The 21,771-nt window shown below is 52.2% G+C and overlaps 1 protein-coding gene across 2 annotated transcripts in view; it reads right to left on the bottom strand.

The window, feature by feature from the left end:
* Positions 1-21,199, bottom strand: part of RASSF5 (Ras association domain family member 5) — a 72,023-nt gene extending 50,824 nt beyond the window's left edge. The window contains exon 1 of one of the 2 annotated variants that reach the window (XM_040462058.1): positions 20,668-21,199. In XM_040462058.1, coding sequence (XP_040317992.1) covers positions 20,668-21,127 — 460 coding nt within the window. In that variant the 5' untranslated portion in view covers positions 21,128-21,199. The remainder of the gene's footprint in view (positions 1-20,667) is intronic. The other variant, XM_040462057.1, reaches the window with a different exon arrangement.
* Between the last annotated feature and the right edge of the window lie 572 nt (positions 21,200-21,771).

Raw genomic sequence — 21,771 nt, 5'->3', positions numbered from 1 at the left:
CACACACACACACACACACACACACCCTGAAAACAGCACCAAACCTCAGAAGGATTTTCTTTTACAGTCCTGACGCTGAGCTGGATACAGCTAGGGGACAGAAGACTCCAGGGAGAATATTTGGGGATTGTATAAAAAGCACATTTGAGCACCGATGACTTTGTTCCATCAGACCGTGTAATCACAGACTGTAGCAAAACCACTGAAACACATCTTGATACTTCCAGGCCCCCTGGAAATGCTAAGCGCAGGTCTTTTCGGCCAGCAGAGATGAAGTCAGAGCCCCCACGCCCTTCTCCAAACGCGGAAGCAAGCCCCACAAGCCACAGCCAGCAGCCTGCGGGCCTGATGTGCTCCGAGTGGGAAGATCCATGGGATTCCAAAGGCAGAGGCATGTTCCACTGGGACCCAGTGGTTAACCCCCACGAGCCATCTTTCCCTCAAGACAGCTCATCGCGAGTACTGCTAAGCCATCTCCTTGGTATTCATTGCCCTCCACAGCCTTCAACTGGCGCTCAATCTGGACACGGAAAAGGAGAGAGACCTTGGGTAACACAGGGACACAGAGGCCCCCAGGAATGGCCCAAGCTTCCCTGAACAGCCAGAACCACCATCTGTGGTAACAACTCTAATGTCTTGAGCACAGACCTCCCCACACCCGAGGATAACGATGAATAAGACAAGACTTCTGGGGGAGTCAGGCTACCTGGGCAGACAGGACCCATGTGTGAAGAGATAACTAATGAGGAAGACAGCACAGATCCAGGAAACCTGTTCAGAGGACAGAGACCCCTGCCAGCCACAGCAGTTGGGAAGGTTTCTTGGTGAGGGAGGCTCTGGGGACCTTGAAGAATGGATCAGATTCCAGACGACTCATATTTCCACATCACAAGGGCCAAGAGGAGGCAGGGAGCTCTGACATCAAAAAGAGGATAGGACAAGAATCTCCCGACAAGAGGCAGCAAAGATTAGGGAGCGACATTCCTCGGTTCTAACAGAAGTATCTTAGAGAGAACAGCATTTCTTGCATCTTTATTTTATTTTTATTTTTTTGAGATAGAGCATGCAAGAGCGGGGCAAGGGCAGAGAGAGGGAGAGAGGGAGGGAGAGAGAGAGAGAGAGAGAGAGAGCGAGCGAGAGAGCGAGCAGGGGAGAAGGACAGACGGAGAGAGAGAGAGAAGCTTAAGCAGGCTCTACGCTCTGTGCAGAGCCCCGTGCGGGGCTTAATCTCATGGCCGTGAGATCATGACCTGAGCCAAAATCAGGAGGCGGACGCTTAACTGACTGAGCCACATAGGCGCCCCAAGAACTGGTATTTCTTGACCTTAGTACTGTCATCTATAAAAGAGAATTATCATCCCTTCCGGTCTCCATCCTTCCCTTCCAGCTATAACCCCTGGCCGCATTCTTGGGGATAGTTTGAGGAAAATAAATGTGCCTCCAGGTCCTGGAAGAGGCGCTTCTGGAAACAGAGGACGTGACTGTAAGGAGAAATGATGGAGACAAATCATAAGAGGGGTCCTTCTCCAAGGAGGGACCCCTGAGCCAGGACGGAGAGAAGGTTCCTAGGACCCACCTCAGCACCCAGACTGCGTTAGTTTCCCAGTTGTTGTAATAAAGTACCTTGAACTAGTGGCTTAAAACTGAAATTTATTTGAGTTCGGAAGGCTGCAAGGCTGATAAGGAACTCTTTGCCCTCTCACCCCAGAGTTGCACGTAAGACGCTGAGATAATGTGGAGCTCTCTACTTAACTGCCCCTGAGGCTAAGGCCTGGGGTGAGGGCGGAGGCTGGCACCCAGGGTACAGAGCCTGGTTTGCAGTGGGCCCACAGGCCTCCCTCGGGGTCACTCCCAGGTCAGCGAAGACCAGCTTCTTGCCCTGAATGACCACAGCCACTTCTGAGGCCCAAGGGGAAAGCATGACAGCCTGTGAATCTAGGAGCCCCACACCCATTCTCTGGGTACCCCAGGCCTTCTTGGAGAAGGTCAGCCTCCGAACAAACTTTTCTCCCTCCCCCTTTCCGCCTTCAGGGACCTGGCCTGTACTGCGGTGTGATGGCCAGAGAATGGACTTTGAGGTAGGCCTGGTCTTCAGTCACACTCAGCCAGCTCCATGACCTTAGATAAGTTACTGCACTTCTCTGAGCATTGATCTCGTCAAGCATAAAACGGGAATGAGCTCCTAGGGCGTCCATGAGGATTCAATGGGGTTCTTGGTGCAGAGCACTGCATGGGGGTGGGGGGACCTCAGCCAACATCCCACCCCCACCCCCGGCACCGCCTTGCCAGGCAGACTCCTTACCCCACTCAGCTCCTGGCGGATGATCTACAGTTTCACCAACCTTCCCCCAGCTAGTCATTTCAAAGCAAGCACACAAGTAGCTTTTAGTTTTAAAATAATTTTGTTCTGAGGCACTACAGAGAAATCTGAAAAAACAAAACAAACAAAAGTGCATTGGAAAAACACAGTGTTAACATAAGTTTTTAAAAAACAGAAGTAAGGGTTGTCCTGGCCCTCCAGAGCAAGTCCGTGGGGACAGTCCTCAGTGGCGGGGGTCCCTTCTCAGACATTCTCAGGACCCTTCAAGCGTCCCCCATTCTTGCACTGGGAGCCACTCCCAGTAGTGTGCTCCAAACCCATAAAACAGTGTCAGTCAAAGGGATTTGAGCAGGAGTGCTTTTTCCCTCTGCCCCAGCAGGTAATGGCCACAGCACCCCTCCCTGAGGTCTCCACCTCGTCCTGGGAAGTACCAGTTCACAGTTCCAGCCCCAGCCACTCAGCCTGGGAGCTCTGAACCCCACCCATCCTGTCTGCCTGCCCTGGACCGGCTCTTCAAACACGGCCCCTTTATCTCCGGGATGCCACAGCTGGGAGACTCGACTATTTGGGCAACAGCAGTTCTTGTGCTGAGATCCCCGGGCAGCGTCACCAGAGAGGCTCGTTCATCAGCCACGGTTAAGCTCCACGAGCAGTGGGCTCTCGGCCTCCCCCACTCAAAGAGGCCCAGCCTCGGTACCTCTGCTCTCCATGACACCACAGCGGAGCCAACCACCTCATCACACGGACAGACGACGATGGCAGGAAAGCAAGCACAATGGACACCAGGCTCCCAGCACCAGCTGCCTCACAGAGGCACCAAAGTGCATCCACTCAGCAGCAGTAAATCAGAAATCCTTAGAGCACAGGTGCCTTAAGGACACTGCTTGCCATGTATGACAGAGGTCTTTGTGAACAGGTGCAGGGGACGGAGCACTTAATCAGGAGCTAGGGAATGAACGGAGTCTGGCCTCCAGAGTTACTCAGATCAGGGTCCGAACCCAAGCTCTGCTTCCAATTGACTATGATGTGCCTGGACAATTTGCTTAACCTCAGTAAAATATGGGATTTATTTAGCCTCAACTTCCTCATCTGCAAAATGGAGCTAGCAGTATCTCCCTTGCCAGCAGATTTGTTGCCAACATTAAAGAGAACGTATGTAAAGCATCCAGTATTGCCTGGTACCATAGTAGGTGCTCAGTAAATGATAGCTGTCATTTTCAACACTATGGGATTCCAGAGTCTGGGTACCCTGCTTCAGCATGTGATGCCAGCCAAAAAAACCTCTCTGTTTTGGGGTCTTCTTCCAAGGTATTACAGTGGTAAGAGTCAGGCAACTTTCCAAGAAGTTCCTCCTACCTGCTCCAGCCTCCCTCCTGCCCTTCCTTTGATGGGCCCAGAGGAGCAGGGCAGGGACATGATGGCGGTGGGGAGAGGGGTGTATTGGAGGGCAGGAAGGTAGAGAGACTGTGATTTGTCAAGTCTGGAGGTCGTGGCAATTGCCAAGATCAACACAATCTATACATTTTTTCATACTCCTGGCTACACTCCTAGCGAGGGTGGAGCAAAGGAATGGAAACTCCCCACTCCGAGGGTCAGGCTGCCAGCTTAGGACATCTGCATCTGTATGTTTCCAGGAAGTCCCTCGAACCCCTGGCTTGTTGAGACCATATACTTCCAGTCCCTTGTTTCAGAGGACAGGCCACCCCTGAGGGTGTTCAGCACTCCCTCCCCACCCCCAGCCTGGATGGCCTGGAGACACACAACTGCCCCCCCTCCACTGTACAACCCCAATCCAATACACACACACACACACACACACACACACACACACAGCCCATAGAATGTGCCGGAAAGCAAGCCAGGAAGCTAGCAGGAAGGGTCGATGTAGTGGAGAGGAGCGACCTGGAAGCCAGGCCCATGTCTCAGGTCAGAGATTATGGGTCACTCCCACGGACAAGTGAGGTGGGCAGCTGGGCGCACTGAGGCAGATGTCGCTGTGGCAAGAGCCAAGAGGGGTGTGCCTGGACACGCTCAAGCCTGGAGCAGATGTTCAGTTCCCATGTGAAATAGAGGGCTGGGGTGGGCAGGCTATATGGCAGCAGGCTCCCCCAGGTCAGGCATGCTGAGGAGGGAAAGTGCTCAGGAGGTAAGGTTGGGATGCAGTTGAGCTGAGGGCGGGAGGCCACCCCAAGATCTTGGTCTCCACCCTCCCCCAAAGTGACCAGATGGGTTAGATGCGTGGCAGGGCTGGGTGGGGTTGATGTGCACTTTTGAGCGACACTTTTGTACTGAAGGGAAAGGCAAAAGGTCCTGCCCAGTTGCTCAGGCGCCAAAGGGGATTCTAAGAGTCTTTCTGGGACCTTGGTCCTTGGGCCTCATGTATCAGCTGTTCATGCCCCGAGCCTAGCTTCTCCCCTGACTCGTCCCCCGAGAGCCTGGCTGACACTGGGTGCCGCGCTGGCCTGCAGAGGCACAATCCTGCCCCATGTGGGAGGGTGTGGGTGGGCATGCCTCTCGGGCAGGCCCATTACTCATCTGTCTCCAACTTCACATCCCGAGGCCAAAAGCACCAACAAAAAGAAGGTACTGTGTCCTTCCAGGCCGGGGGTGTGGGCTGGGGGTATTCGGGGAGGGGCGGATGGAACAAGGGAGGGTCGGTCAGTTCACAAGTTCAGACAGATGACGCAGGAAGCAAGGGAAGCGTCAGACGGTGCCCTCCCTCCCTGTGCCCAGTGAGGCCGCAGACGTGGGCCTAACCCCAGTGTACCTTTCCTATGTGGTCTGTTTCGTGCCACTTCAGTCTGTGGGTGCTGCACCCTGAAGTATATTTGTATGCTTCCTGTCCTGTGCATATGTGTATATATGTTTAAAATTATACACAACCTTAATAGGGTTGAGCCACTTTTAACAATGCATGCTTCAGCCTTAGCTGGTACTAACTGACCCTCTGCTAGAACTATATGCCAGACTGCTCCCTCTGTTCTCTTCTGTCCCCACCTCCTGGCTTTCACTATATTACCTACATTTCCTATGTTTATAACATTGACACTCTACCGTAGCCATAATTCTCACAGTTGTCTACAGTTAATTCTACTTTTAAGTTGATTCAGTCTTTTTGCAACAGTGAAACTATTTTTTAATAGTTTGTATTTTAATGAATCTTTTTTTAATGTTTGTTTATTTTAAGAGAGGGAAAGAGAGTGTGCGTGAGCACGAGCAGGGGAGGGGTAGAGGGAGAGGGAGACAGAGAATGTCAAGCAGGCTCCATGCTGTCAGCACAGAGCCCAATGTGGGGCTCAAACCCATGAACTGTGAGATCATGACTGGAGCCAAAACCAAGAGTTGGTCGCTTAACCAACTGAGCCACCCAGGTGCCCCATTAATTAATCCACTGGATGATTGAAAACATTTTTGTAGTATATTTCTATATGCACTATGTTTCCCAATAATGCTTCAAGTACCTTAAAGAGATACACCCCTATGTTATGAGTGGCATTGCAGCACTGTGGCCCCATGCAGCAGTTTCTTGATGACAGTGGTGGTGGGGATGAGATGTGGATGAAGAAAAAATAGAAGTGGGCGAGTCTGCAGGCCCTCAGTGGGATATCACAGAGCATCTCCAAGACTCCTCCCCGCTTTGGTCAATAATAGTAAGAAGCAATACATTCTGGGGAAAGTCAAAGTAAATGATATCAGGTGGGATCCCAGGGTGGGAAAGCCCAATAGATCTCATTCTTCGTGTGCAAGTGTCTGTAGATTTGTCATCTGGATCCTGTGACACCATATCCAAAAAAGTTCAAGTTGTATTTAGGGTATGGCCACACAGATAGAAGTGTAAAGATACGGTACAATTTTTCAACAGGGGCGATTAGAGTATGTGCACCCATCAGGACACATGAGCTCAGAGAGACACAGAGTATTAAACCTTTTTATACAGTTAGGCCCTGTCTTTCCACATAAATCTAGTTATTAGTTTTTCATGTGCACATGCATGCATTCATCCCACATGCATTTTTTGAGGGCCTTCTAAAGTGAACCACTGTTCTAAAGGATAGCATGTTATACCCATAATAGGAACATAATATTCCATAATAGGAACAAGCAGATGATACATATATACACACGCACACACATATATACAGGTATGTCCTATTTTGATTACCACCATGGAAAAAAATAAATCCTATTGCCAGAGCACCTTAAGAAAAAAAATTTTAAACATTGTAGGCAGTTGGGCTTAAGGGAGTTTTACAAATAGTAACAAGCCCACAGTATCCAAAGCCAGTGTGGAGCAGCCAGATGCCCTCTCAGCTTCAGGCCTGCTCAGGAGGGGCCTCTGCCTCCTCTAGGCATGTGTCACTTTGCTCTGGGTGTAAGAGAGACAAAGCAGGTGGGGTCCTCCCCACCCCCGGGGGCTCAGGTTCCTCTCCACCCACCCCTGGGGGCCCCTGTGAAGACACAGAAGGTGTCTGGGTAGCTGATAAAGGACGAGGTCTCTAGTAGTGAGGGGCGGATATGGAACGAGGAGCTTGAGGGTTTTTTGTTTCTTGTTTTGCTTCTATTTGATTATTTTTAAAGCAGATACCATCTCTGAGAAGGGGCAAAGGGCAGTCTAACCTCTTGCTAGCCTCGAGTATACATATATTTTTAAATTTTTTCTTAATGTTTACTTATTTTTGAGAGAGAGAGAGAGAGAAAGCGTGAGCGGGGGTGGGATAGACAGAGAGGGAGACACAGAATCAAAGCAGGCTCCAGGCTCCGAGCTGTTGGCACAGAGTCTGACGAGGGGCCCGAACACATGAACTGCAAGATCATGACCTGAGCCAAAGTCGGACGCTCAACTGACCGAGCCACCCAGGCGCCCCTCGAGTGGATTTCTGAGTGTCCCACAGACCCCAAGGACAAGAACAACTAAATAAGTCTGCAAGAGGTTGTGCCTGGGTGTCTGCGACTACAGGGCAGCAGAGGAAGCTTAGACAGATGTGCAGATATGAATGTGCAGGCAGGTGTATACTCGGAGGTATGCCCGATCAGAGAGCCAGGAGGTCACAGAAGCCCAGGAGCAAACAGGCTCAGTCCTTTATGGGACAACCAGGCTGCTGCACCCAACTGGTCTTTCCACACCTGCTTTGATGCCACTTGCATGCAAAGTACCGACCCACCGGGTGAAAGGAGACTTTTGGCAGTGAGGAGAAAAGTAAATAGATTGCGTCTGAGGCGCTCTCTGCAGGAGACACACAAAGGCTTCTTTACAGCCGTGTCCCTGTAGCCAGGACCACCAGAGATTCCTGGAAAGACCCAGGCCGTTTCCGCTGACCCTGGAGAAGCCTTTTAAAATGATAGATGACTTATTCCTTGGCAACGTGCTTGCTTAGCTCTAATGAGGCCCGGTGGGCTAATCTAGCCTTGCCTGTTAATTAAGTGGTGCGGTAAACTCAATGATAGGAATTTTTCCAGAGAGAGTGTTTGAGTTTCGTGCCTCTCCTCCACTTCTGCCCAGGCAACCTCCAAACCCCATCTCTTTCACTGAGGTGCAGGCAGCTAGCACACCCGACCCAGGTGTGATGGCAGAGCAGCCCAGCGGGGGGCTCACACAGAGGACCCACTGGGAACAGTTACTGAGAGTCTTTCTGGGAGCAGCTGCCAACAAGGGACCTGCATCATGTCAACTGGTTTACATCCAATGTCATGGTTAACCCTTGTGACACCAACTTGAGGTCAGAATTCTTTGCCCAGCTTACACTGGGAAAAAACAAGGCTCAGAGAGGTTCATCTGTACGAGGAAGGCCCCCCTGCCAGGAATCCAAGGTCCAGACTCAATTCAGCTTGGCTCCACGCTGGTTTTCTTAAAGGCCACACTGCAGGCTGCTCACGGATTCCTGCAAGTCAGCTCTTCTAGAAATCTGTGGCCCACCGTCTACCGCTCCCATCATCGCTGAGCGCCTGGTCTCCCCTCTTCCCATCCATTAAGTCTAAATGCTAACACAAGTTCAACGAGCACATTGTAGCCACAGTGCGGCAATTTCTCTGACCTTAATGCTGCCACTCCAAGCCTGATTGATTTTCTTAAATCTATATAACTCCTTGGGCTGAATAGCAAAGGAGCAAGGGAATGATCTGTGGAATAATTCTTGCGGGAGGGAGGATGAACAGGAAGACGCAAGTGAGGGTTCAAATTGAGGAACTCAGCATCCAGCTGTCTTCTCGTGGAGGGCCGCAGTATGCATGAGCCACTGATGAGGATAAATTATGCAGGCTGGCTAAGAGTATTTGTCTCCAAATGGGGATTAGGTCAAGTTGAATTAAAATTCCCACTTCTCCAGAGGTAAAACATCAATCAGGAAAAAATCAAATTCTCCAGAGTCAAGACAGCGTTGTCTTTTAAACTTAGCTTCCGAAATCTCAGCCCAGAGATGGCTGTTCAGTTTAGTTCCATCTCTAAAACTCAGCACCATGACCCACTGGATGTCCCTCCAATTCCTGAATGTGTATGAGAACAGTGGGGAGACAAATGGGGCAGGGAGCCCCAAGGAAAGCTTTGTGCTCCAAAGATCCAGCCATCAAAGGGAAGCAGCAAATGGTCAGAAGATGAGTAGAATCTCGGGCAAGGGGTCCCAGGCCTGTGTATTCCTGGTCCCTAACAAGGGGCCTCACTTCCCTGAGCCATCACATCTGTGAAATAACATAATCCCCTTTGCACTCCCACTGCACAGGGATCTGGAGGGAATACGACATGTTAAAAATAAACAAACAAACATAAGGGAGTTTGTTTTGACTCTTTGGTAGAAGGGTGCTGTAGGATACTGAGATTGCATGACACAGCAAAAAAACCATAAGCTGAAGGCAGGTGCCCAGGCCCCCAACTTTGGTTGGCCTCATCACTCTTTCTTTGAAAAAAAGGAAGTAGACAGGGCACCTGGGTGTCTCAGTCAGTTGGGTGTCCGACTTCAGCTCAGGTCATGATCTCGAGGTTCGTGAGTTCAAGCCCCATATTGGGCTCACTGCTGTAAGCACAGAGCCTGCTTTGGGTTCTCTGCCCCTCTCCCATTTGTGCTCTTTCAAAAGTAAGCAAACATTTAAAGAAAGAAAAAGAAAGAAAGAAAGAAAGAAAGAAAGAAAGAAAGAAAGAAAGAAAGAAAGAAAGAAAGAAAGAGAAAAAGAGAGAGAGAAATTAGGACAACCTAAGTTTCCATGAAAATTTGTTACTGTCTCTCCTTCTTATCTTCCATATTATGCCCTTATCCTTCCCTAGGCAAGGACTGTTCCCCCACTAACTAGTGCTCAGGGAAAGAAACTGGAGCCCAGTCATCGCCTGAGGCTGGGCTCCTGTCCCCTGTGTCCTGGCCAGTAGTCCCTAGCCCCATAAAGCTTGCATGTTGGGACCCCACAGACACCTCCCCTAACCCTGCAGATGAGAAACCCCTGCCTAGGAAACGTCACCGCCCCTGGGTCCTTGGGAGGCTGACTCTGCAGTGTGGCAAGGTTTCAGGCCCCTCAGGCCTAAAACAGTGTCATCCAAGTGCCCATCTTCCAACAGCTCAGGGGCCCAGATTAAGATGACTTCTTGGCCTTAATTTTCAGCCGAGGAAAAGCTGTTAGAACCCACAGCCAACCTGGGCCTATGAAACGGGCTGCCCGTGTACTGTCAGACCTGCCATTCCACCTAAAGCTGGCAGGGTGGCAGTACCTGAGCTTTGGCCCCTGGGGCATCAGGAGGGCCAAGGAGTGGTGCTGAGCTCAGCAGCAAATTCTAGGCTGCAAGAGGTCTCCTGGCCTTCCTTCCTCATGGAAAAGGCCCCTAGGCTGAGGCCTTGGAACCTAAGAACCCCCCCCCCCCCCCCCCCCCCGAGGGCCCCTAGCTGGAGCACCTTGGACCTACCGCGAGCCAGCCGGGCCTCGTGGCAGAACTTCTGCAGGGCCTGGAGCCTCTTGGATCCCGAGCGGCTCTTGGGGAGCCTGCAGAAGAGGCGCTGGAGCCTCGCCATAACTGCGCCGAAGCAGGCAGTGGCCGCCTCCTCACCCCCGCCCTCGGTCATCCCGCTGCAGGAGATCGATGCCTTTTTTCCAGGCCAGCCGGCAGGGATGGAGCGATGAGTGGAGAGTCACTAGCTCTGGGAGGATCCCGGGGCCCTCCTGTGACGGGGGTTTGCTCCAATCAGCCCAGACAGCTGCTTTTCCCAGAGGAAGTCACAGGCACCTGGGACGCGGGCCCCTGCACCAGCACAGCCTGCCCAATGCCTTCTCCTTCCTAGCTAAGGTCCTTTCCCTCCACCTCCCCCAATGGAAAACTTTCTATTCCTGGGGCTTTTAGCTTGATAAGATAAAAATGCCCCCACCAAACAGGCTGCAGGAAAGAGCCTGTCTCGAGCTTCACCCCTCAGGAGTGCCTGAGAGCCTGAAAATCAACGTCTCCAAAGTTTCAACAGACAGCAGAAGTGACCAGTTATCTCACACCATGTGCCTGGCCCAGGAGCTCATTAATGGATTTCTTTGGGGATGGCAGATTAATAATGCTTTACCAGCTATATAGGCTCCTGAGGGACAACGGGGCTAATTCACATCCTCCCATGCTAAGCCCAGGGTAGGGGAAGAGCGAAGGCTTTCAGCCGACTGGGCCCATGAAAAGGCAGAGGGTCAGACCATTTATCTGAGCCCAGATACCTGAGCAGAGAGAGGTCTCAGAGAGGTCTGTTGCTCTCTGAGCAAAAGAAGGAAGAAAGAGAAAGGAAGAAAAGAATAGAGCCTATCATAAATAGGACGGGAATGTTCTCTTGCCCTGAAACAGTACCCACAGGGCATCATTGCCTCAACACTGACTCCCAGAAGCAACCAAGTCCCAGTGGGGAAGTTTCCAGAGGCCCTGTCACCAAGGCCAAGACAGGCAGCACAGCCTTCCGGGAAAGCCGCTGGGGAGGGGTGCCTGCTCCCGGGCTGCCCAGAGATTCCAGAACTCATCTGCCAACCACCAGCGGGGGCCAGTTTCAGATGAAGGAGGGACACATGTCCTGCACTGCAAAGGACTCAGGAGTGCTCAGAAATGAAGATGCATTCACACCTCTGTGCTCTGGTCATGTGGTATTCGGTCCGGGAAGTCAACGTCCATGGGTTCAGGCGTGAGCTCTGTTATTCCTCATGCAACCACGAACCTGGATCCCCTCCTCTGTGCTGTAGTTTGCCCCCAGGTCACAAAGAATGCTGAGCGGTATCCTAGCCCAAGGCCATGTCCTCGGGCCCACTTAGAGAAGAAAATGTTGGTAGAACAAATCTTTCAAACAGGCCGTCCATCATCTGCCTTCCTCCTAGGAAATCTGGCTAGAAGGTCCTCATGTTAGATCACCCCTCACTATTGAGGACCTCAGTACTTGGTGCAGTAACAATAAAAACTTGTTTGTAAGCTTGACAATAAAAGCACATTGTTTATAAGTGATTCATTTAAGACAGAAATGCCCTAAAATGGCACCCTTTCTCAGGCCCAGACATTGGTTCTTTCTCCCTCATTCTTCCTCAGGGAGATGGGGCTGCCACTGGCCTTTTTTTGTGCCCCCACCCCTCAGTTTATCCAGCAACTTCTGCACAGAAGAGGATGGCAAGTGAGTCCAGATCCTAAAACAACACTTGGGGCCACCAAGCAAGGGGGTCCGGAACTTCCGGCCGGGTGAGCCCAGGCTGGGGGGAGGGGAGGCGTTCCCATTCCAGCTCTCAGGGAAGGAAACATGTGTGCTAGAGAACTCCTAGTATGAGTCACAGGTAAGGGGGAAAACCCCTCCTGAATGCCCCCCTTGGGTGCAAGGATATACTGCTCTCACTTCTCCTTTCTCCTCATTGCAGAGCTGTTCTTTGACAGGTTAAGCCACTGGCGAGTTCTCTCTCCGCAGGAGAGGACTGGCAGACACTGAAGAAGGGGCCTTGGGAGGCTTTAGAGTCTTCACTCCTGGCCCTTCGAAAACTGGGTAGGAAGAAAAATGTAGGGGTATTTTAGGACGAGAACTATCTAGGGGTGGGGGGATGTATGATGACTTCTCATAGCCCCCCAACATCTAAGCACCAACCAGATGACCTGCCTGCTGAGGAGAGAGTCCAGCCCAGGCCCAACGCAGTTTGAAGAGACAGGCTTCCCTATTTCAAGTGCCGGGGCTACGATATATTCTCACCTTGAAATGCCCTATTCATAGAGAGGTAACCCCAGATTGCTTTTGAAAATACACATCACCAGAATAGACATTTACATACCGTGTGTTCAATCCTTTCTCTCAAAACTCAAGTTGCAGCTGGAATCTGTTGTTCCATTGAATAGTAAGGCATCTCTGAGGGTTTTTGTTTTCTTTTAAATCCTTTCCTCAGTCGCAGAAAGGACATAATTGTTTCAACAGAAACCACAAAACCTCCAGCTTCCATTCAATTTGAATGGAAAAAACAGCTTCCTCCAAGTCAGCAAGGAAAATAAGCAATGATACCCAAATGTAAGACTGATCTGGACAGAGAGTCAGAGATGGGGTGAGAGTGAGGAGGTGGGTGTTCCCCAAATCTGCTCGTCCTCATGTGGCCACATTGCTGCCCGGGATGGAATCAGAGGTCTGTGAGGCAAACCTCGGTCCATATCACAGCCCCTATGCAAACTTTCTTCATCCTAGCTGTCCCTTCTGAGGCTCAGCCTAACTTCGCTGTGGTTCCTGGTTAGCCCTGTGTCATGAACTGTGACCCTGGGTCATGGCAAGGAGGAGGCATGGAACAGGAAGAGAACTCCTACCTGCTTTTTCATGCCAACCCCCCTATATACTCCAAACACCAATGGGGTGGGGCAGGGCCAGAGAGAGACCCTTGTTTCTTTTATCTTGGGACTTAGAAAAACTTCACCTTTTGTTTAAAGATCCCATGATTTACACATGCTGAAGATCTACTTAGAAACCAAACTCTGGAAAGAGGCCTAAGTGCAGCCAACTCTCAGTTATCCAGGTGCTGGCCGACTGTGCAGCTGTCACGTGGCTTACCCACCCTCGGCTCACCCCCTTTTTTTTCCTCTGCACTTCTTTTTATGGACATTTCAGCATCACTGACAGAAGGGAGGCAGACGAATGAGGAAGCTCAACTAACTCGCATGTTCAGGGACATTAGCACATAAGGCAAAATGCTGTGCTGGGTTCTGGTGCTGATTTTGCCACTACTGACTCTTGCGGAGGTCATCTGCCTCCCTGAAGGCTGTGCCTTCTCACCTGTGAGGGGGCCGTGGTCCCACCAGCCCTGCCCACCTCACAAGCCCAGGCACAAGAACAGGCTTCAGGTTCGGCCAGGTCATCTCTGAGATAAAAGTTCTCTCTGCCCCACACTTCTTGTTACTCTCAACTCTTCTCATTCCACGTAAATATTCCCATCCCACCAGGCTCATAGGACACCAATTTGCATCTACAGCAAACACAATGATAATTCTTTCCCAGAGCCAGCATCCAGTAAAAACAAAACATAACAAGATTAAAAAAAAAAAAATCAATAAAAGGAAAAAAAAAACACAAAAGGATTAAAAAAAAAACAGGCAAAGAATATCATCCTTCTTTTAGGGCTGACTTTTAGATGCGATTTCTTTTTTCTTTTTTAAGTGTTTTTCTTTTAATGGCTCATTTATTTTTGAGAGAGAGAAAGAGCATGAGTGGGGGAGGGGCAGAGAGAAGGGACAGAGGCTCCGAAGCAGGCTCTGTGCTGACAGCAGAGAACTCAATGCGGGGCTCCAACTCACAAACTGTGAGATCATGACCTGAGCCCAAGTTGGATGTTCAACCAACTGGACCAGCCCGGTGGTGTGATTTCTTAAAGGTCCATGTAAGCCAAGTTTCCATTTTTCTAGCAGCATTAGCCAATAGCCACTGCAGATATCTGGGTAAGATCTGCCCTGCCCTGAAAATGTTTGTTCAAGAAACAAGGAGGGGGAGCAGAAGGTGGGGTGCAGGCCCTCCACTGCAGAGTAAACACGACCCAGCCCCTCTGTGGTCACAGGTGAGTGACGTACCCTGCTCCCTGCCTCCCAGTGACACATAGGAATGAACAGACCAGACTTTCCAACACCACCCTTCTTACAAACCCTCAGTACAATGTGAGCTGGAACTTTTCTCCCTGATGCCCTTAATGGGGCCAGAGCAGTAGGTGAGGGTAGGAAAATCCTGAAGAAAATCAGGGATGTGCTACAGAAACCAGGGGTTGCCAGACCCCTCAATCAGGACAGGACACTGTCCCCTGGGAGGCTGCACGCATGGCTACCTTGCCAGGAGGGACCCCTGCTGGTCCTCTTCCTTCCCCTCCCAAAAGGGCAAAATGAGAACCCAGCATCACTGCTTTTTCTACAGGTGCATCTCTCAAGAACTTTCTCTATGCCAGGAACCACAGGCAGGCTAGAACATGCCCCACATGAACTTGTTGGCCACTTTGGCCACCATGCAGAGCTCCTGGGGTGCAGCGAGCTCTGCCCCTGTCTCCTCAGCATGGTGTGTGCAGTGCTTCAGAGAACATCCAAGCATCACCTCCCCTGGTCTGAGTCAAGATAGTCTTGACCTTGGGGCGGGGCTCCCCATGATCACTGTTATTCCACTTAAACCAGTGTCCCCAAGGAAGAGAGCCTGCTGCCCTGTCTGACATCATCCCCTTGGCCTCCTTGCTCTTTCCCCAAAGTCTAAAAGCTGGCTCAGCTCCCCTCCCAACCCGGAGATCCTGCCCTGAACATGTGGACAGAAGCTTGCCAAATCCCTCGGAAAAAAAACCACAAGTGACTACATGCCCAGCCATCTACCGGGTCAGGGCTGGCCTTCCCAGCGCCAGCGCCTCTGGCACTTCCCGACCCAGACAGCAGGGAGCCGGAACCGTGCCGGGGCGGTGGGTGGCCTGGGGGATGGACAGCACTTGGCCACCGGCACAGCAGGTCTCCAAGTGAGAGGCAAGGCTGGCTGCTGACTGAAGCTCGGTCTGGGGGTGGGGGGTGGGGAGACATTCCATCTGCGTGCTCTGCGCACCCACAAATACTCACCTGCCCAAGATTATTCACCTTGTCATCTGAGGAATGCGAACAGGAAGAGCCTCTAATAAGGCCAGAGGTGTATTTACAGCTTCCTCACCAGCCTTAATAGTATCCTGGACTGAGCAAGAGTGGCTACCTGCTCTTTCCAGGGGGAAACTGAGGAATGGTACGGGGAGCCAGAGAGGGCTCCATGGAAGAGCCTTGGGGGGCGGGGGGGAGGATGCTGCTTCCGACACAGAAATGCTGGGCACGGCCAAAGGAGGGAAATGACCTGAGATGGCCTCCAAGGCCTTCAAGGTCTGTCACGTTCACCCCACCTGAGAGATTCTAACCTTGTCCCGCCCCTAGCCAGGCAGACGATCGACGCCTCCCTGCCTATGCAAGACCTTGGCGGCAGCATCCCTGTGTGCTGACCTCAGGAAGCCATTCTGGGGATGAATATGGAAGCAAGCATGAAAACCCTTTGGGTTCTTCGTGGGAAAATCACGACTGGCCTGTGAAGAATCCTTCCTGTGCTCAGGGGCGGGCTGGGCCTAAGCCAGCTCCCTGTGGCTGAAGTCACTTCACCAGCCAGGCAGGGCCCTTGGGGCCGAGCTGGGGGCTGTCTTTTCTCCGTCACTCAGGGCATGCCTGCCAGGCTTGGCACAGGCTGAGTGACCGATAAACTTGGGAGGAAGAGAGAGGATCCCGGACCAAACCCTCAGCACTGAGGGGAGATGTCAATTCACTTCCACCTAATAACTCCGCAGGATCAGCAGGCGAACACACACGTTCATTACCAAGTCTAATTAGGCTGGCAGACAAGTGGCATTAATCATTTTTGACTGTACCTGGGATTCAAGCCCCCTTCCCTCCATAATCAGAAATTTTCATGCTCTGATGAAGAGGGGGGACAATTAAGCCCACATTTAATCCTTTCAATTTCATCTTTTGAGAAGACAGGAAGCAGGGAGGAGAGGAAACAGGATACAGCTTGGGGACCTCAGAAGCCTCCCTCAAAGCACTCCAGGTCTGTTCTCTGCCCCCAAACACACACACACACACACACACACACACACACACACACACACACACACCACTAGGACCTTTCCCAAAGAGAAGAGCCCAGTTAGAGCCAGCAGTGGGAAGAATCACAGGTGGGGGATTCTACTCTCTTTAACAACTCAACGTCCATTTCTCTAACCTCCACAGCCAAACACGAGCCTAAATCAATGAAAACACTTCAAGCCACACACTTCAGTGCTGCTGGGTGTGCTGGACAAATAAAATACTTTCCAAGTGCCCAAGATTTCTAGGTCTGCTACAGGAAAACTCAGTGTCAATGTCCCAGTCACCCCTTTTACAAAGAACTCATGGCCAGAGAGGATTCCACACGATCCAGGGGCTGTCATGTGGGTGGTTCTAGTCTTTACAGAGAGGCGGGTTGAGCCCAGCCACTAATGAAGTGACAAGACAGAGCTGGGAGGGCTGGACAAGGAGCCCTGTGCGATATCAGTCTCCCTCAACCCAGAAGGTCCCCTGCCCCTGAGGTCTCATGGCAAATGCTTCCTATTCACATCATAATTAAACATCTATCACAGAAGAGGGGTAAGACAATGAACCCCAGGGCCCCCCTTTCAACCCTGTAATTCCAATCACTTAACAATTCATAGCTCTGAATGATGCTGCCTCCAAGGAAGACTCTGGACACCCACTAGCATCATGCCCAAGCATCCCTCCTTGAGTGCTGAGCTGGTCTTAGGTTTCCCCATTTTCCATACTTTCCATAGTCCAGGATGGCTTCCATATCCACAAAACTAGATGAAAGGTAAAAGGTCAACTCTCTGTGCCTTCTACAGAAGACAGGGTCCATAACCTCTAAAGGACATTACCTGTTACCAAAGCCAAAGGGCAGCCAGTGAGTTTCTGGCTTGTTTGCTGTTGACACTGCCCTCCCAGAATGCTGGAAATGGATCCTCACCAGTGCCACTGTCCCCATCCTAAAACATACACATGCATTCACAAAATTCTCTCTGTCTCTCTTCCGATCCCCACTGGATTTCCTTCTCCATCTAACAAACATGATTTCTTTAATCCTGGAAATTAATATTAACTCTGAGTCTCCCTGTTGGCAAATCCAGCATTAACCAGAGTCAGTTATAGACCTAGATGTGGAAGTAGGAGTAAACTTAAGTTAGAGGGGCTTTCACTAAACAGACAGGCACGCACCTTTCTAAAAGTCTCCCTCAGGGGCACCTGGGTGGCACAGTCGGTTGAGAGTCAGACTTCGCTCAGGTCAACATCTCGAGGTCCATGAGTTCGAGCCCCACATCGGGCTCCATGCTGACAGCTCAGAGCTTGGAGCCTGCTTCAGATTCTGTGTCTCCCTCTCTCTCTCTGCCATTCTCTCTCTCTCTCTCTCTCTCTCAAAAATAAACATTAAAAATTTTTTTTACAGTCTCCCTTATTAAAATTTTTTTTTCAATGTTTTTATTTATTTTTGGGACAGAGAGAGACAGAGCATGAACGGGGGAGGGGCAGAGAGAGAGGGAGACACAGACTCGGAAACAGGCTCCAGGCTCTGAGCCATCAGCCCAGAGCCCGACGCGGGGCTCGAACTCCCGGACCGCGAGATCGTGACCTGGCTGAAGTCGGATGCTTAACCGACTGCGCCACCCAGGCACCCCTACAGTCTCCCTTATTAAAAGCTCACTTTGCCAACACCCATCGCCAGCCTCCTGCCCAGACAGATGTCATTTGCATACCACTGCCCTTTTGCTTACTTCCAAGAGCAGAGAGATTTAAGAGTAAAAACAAGCCACCACCTTCATCAACTGCTACTTACTGAGGCTGCTCTGTGCCTGGAACTTTGTTGGAGGCAAGTGATATAAAGACAAGGCACCAGTGTCTTGACGCTCCCTAAGCCACTGGCATTCAGTGAGGATGAAGATGTTTCACAACCGCGGCAGGGGCAGAAAGGGCCTTTCTAGAGGGAATTAATACTTGCACTTCTTGGGATGCTCATGGCCCTCGCTTCCCCACTTAGCTCAGCCAGGCAGGGTTTGAAAACTGTACTCACTGCTTGGAAAGGTGATCTTAAGAGGTGTCATGAGCCCAGACATATTGTTACAGCTGTTGGATGGGAGGGGATAATAACATTCATATTGCATTAAACGTTCATAATGCCTTTTGCAGGGCACTGTGCTAAGCGCTTTACATATATTAATTCATTTAATTCTCATATTAACACAATGAAGTAGGCATGTCATTATCCCTGTTTTTTAAAACAAGGAAGCAGAGCACAGAGATGCCCAGAATCACACAGAGATTAAGTGGCAGAGTAAAGATTCAAACTCAGTTCTTCTGGTTTCAGTCTGTCCTTTTAATCGCTGCATGGTAGTACCTTTGTAAAGCCATATTTCTGAACCTCGCTTTTCAAAACAAAGATAAAACAAACCAACCCCATCATGGAATTAGATCTTTAACTGTAAGAAAGATGCTCCGTGAGTTTGGCCAGCTGTGTCTTCACCTGCCAGCGCTCATTTGCACATCAGAACATTTCTCAACTGTTCCCATCAAGCCACAGGTCCACAACCAGTTAAATATTAATAATGACAAACAGAGACTCCGCTCATTAGTCCCTTGATTCCAGCTCTGCTCCCTCTCTGGTGCTCAGACACCTCTAGTTGATACAGTCCCCAAATGTCTTAGTACAAAGTAGAATTCCAATAAAGCAGATTTCCCAGGGTTCCAGCAAAACTAAATCCATGACAGTGAGAATACTGCCTCTCTCTGCGTTTATAGAATTGATGGACACGGTAAGGTACCCTAGGACCCTTGAGAGGGTGAAAGTTGCCGACACATCCACGGGCAAGTTGCATTTGATTCTCCTGGAAAGCCAGGGACATTTACCAAGTGACAGCAGCCCTCCACCCACAATACACCCCTCTATAAATTTTGCTCTTTCCTTTTGTATCAGCACCTAAACTGTGAGTTCTGGTGGTGGAGGGAGCAACACCGACTTTCCCCTCCGATCCTTCCCTCCCACTTGACCCTGGCTTAGAATATGAGCTTTCCTTCCCTAAAGCCAGCTGTAGTAAGAGGCACAGGGTACAGCCTCTGCTGGGAACTGCAGAGAGAGGCGACAGAGGGTTTTCCTGATGCAGAAGTAGCTGCTGCCTGGCCAGTGCTGCAGTGGGATGGGAGACAGGGGCCTGCTGTCATGGGGGAAGGGCCTTTGCTGAAAAGATGCAAACCACAACTCATTTCCAGAGATGCTTGCTAGGGGTTGTGCCATGTTCTGTGCTTTGTACTTCAGATATTTAAACTATCTCTATAAACGCACAGACCCATGGATATAGACATCTTCCACCAAACACGGCAACTTCAAATATGGGGGTGGGGAGAGGACATCCCTTAAAGAAATACACACACCTAACTGTAGGAAGAGAAAAATAATACGCCCCCGCCCCCCGCCCCTGCCAAGAAGACTGCAAATTTGCTCAGAAAGTCTACAACACTGGGTGTCCAGTGATCCACAGGCAGGCTTTGAGAAGAGTGTGGCTCAGAAGAAGGCTGGAGGGGCCTGAGAGCTCCGAGGAGGAAAGTACTGGGCAGGGAGTTGGGGAATTTTAGAGCCTGGTGACTGGGGCAGTAACCGAAGAGTTGAGGGGGGAGGAGGAGGGGAGGGGGAGGCAGTGGCAGGACACAGCCAAACATTAGAGCAGAGTCCAAAGGTTTGAGGGGCCAGAGGTGGAAGGCAAGAGGGGGCACAGGTCCAGGGTAACCTCAGGTTCGCTTCAACCTCACAGTCCATTTCCATCCAAAGCCTAACCAGGTCTCTTGCCTGTTCCTGCAATGCTCCCTGAAGGAGAGGTGTGCCATAGGCGGACATGTACCATGGGCCTGTACCACAGGCGACAAACCCAGCCATTTCCCCATTAACCCTAATAAGCATGGGTCTAAGGGCCATCTCAATACCGGTCTCACAACCCTCTGTCAAGAACTTACAGCAAAAGCAAGAAGGTGCGTGAGACACAACGGAATGACCTTGCCGGCGTGGCCATCATCCGCAACCTGTGTGTGTGTGTGTGTGTGTGTGTGTGTGTGTGTGTGTGTGTGGCGGGGTGAAGTGTGTACCTGTCAGGGACAGAGCTATTTGTTAAATACCGCATCACCATACCTGGGCAGTAGGCAGTCACTAAAGCATACCGGGCAGGGGACTAAGAAGCAGAGTCTCCCGGGCGCGTCTCCCTTAGTCGAAGTGGAGAAGGTCAATGGCCCTGTCTCCTGCCCCAGCCCCCTCGCAGTTCCCCGCCCGCGGACTGCGGTCTTCCCGCGCGCCCCTCCCCTGCCATGCCCTCACACTCACTAGCGCAGCGCAGCGCCTGCCGCAGCACCTCTCTTCCGCACAGGTCACACCAGCCCCGGCCGCTCCGCAGCGCCAGTTCGGCGAAGCGGTGCCCCTCGCCTCGCTCCACCGGGACGCGAGGATCCTGCGGCTGCTCGAAGATGCTCCGTACGTCGCGGGGCCGGGGCGCCCCAGGCCGCCGCCGCAGCCTCTGCTGCAGACCAGGCCGGAGAGGGCGAGCGGGTCGGGAGGCCCGAGGTTGGGGCTCCGGGTCCCCCCGGGCAGCCCTCCGGGCGCCGCGCCCCTCGTGCGCCCCACGCGCAGTGGAGAGGGGAGCGGGGGCGCAGCGGCGAGAGGAGCGGCCGGGGGGCGGCGGCTGCGGCGGCTCGTGGCCGCTCAGACTCTGCAGGTAGCGCGGCGGTTCTGGGTCCAAGAGCAGCGGGTAGGGACGCTGCCCGATGGCCGGGGACGCCATGGCCATGCCGGGCCAACGGCGGCGGTTCGCGGCGGTGGCGCTGCTCCCGAGTCAGCCTCGAGAGAAGGGCGGCCCCACACGAGCGCGCCTTTAAAGGGACCGCAGCCTGCAGGGCGGGGCGGAGGCGGGGAGACTCGCGCGAGGCAGGAAGGACGCCCCAGGGATCCGCCGACCCGCCGAGCGGCTGGGGGCGCGGGAGCGAGCGCGGATTTAGGCGCGTCTTCGGGAAGCGGCCGGGACCGCTGGGGCAGCTGAGAGGCGTTGCTGGGCGGGCCGTCTGCCCTCAGCCCTGCCTCCTTCCCTCTCCCATCACGGCCCCCCAAACCAGATACCCCCCATAACCGCACCCCAACACGCCCCGGTGAGGGAGCAGGCGGCCAGGAAGGGCTTGGGAACTAGCTGCGGTGGGTCTGTGAATAGGTCCCGAGGCCCGTGTCCGCGCGCCACCCTCCGGCTTTTCCCGCCCACGGGAGAGTGTGCGCCTCGGCTCCCCTCGCCGCACCCCCCCCCCCACCCCGGGCCATCCTGCCCCGCGTGGGTCGGGAATGCCCCGTCGGCGCTTGCGCTCCCGCAGCGGCTCGGAGTCCGGTGACGCCGAGGCACGCGCGGCTGCAGACGCTTCCGATGCTGACCGCGGGAAGCCGCCTACT

This window comes from Herpailurus yagouaroundi, unplaced genomic scaffold (assembly GCF_014898765.1).
Source record: "Herpailurus yagouaroundi ecotype Mexico unplaced genomic scaffold, PumYag 308, whole genome shotgun sequence".
NCBI lineage: Eukaryota > Metazoa > Chordata > Mammalia > Carnivora > Felidae > Herpailurus > Herpailurus yagouaroundi.
Note: the sequence above shows the minus strand (reverse complement) of the source record. Positions and strands in the feature narration are given on the sequence as shown.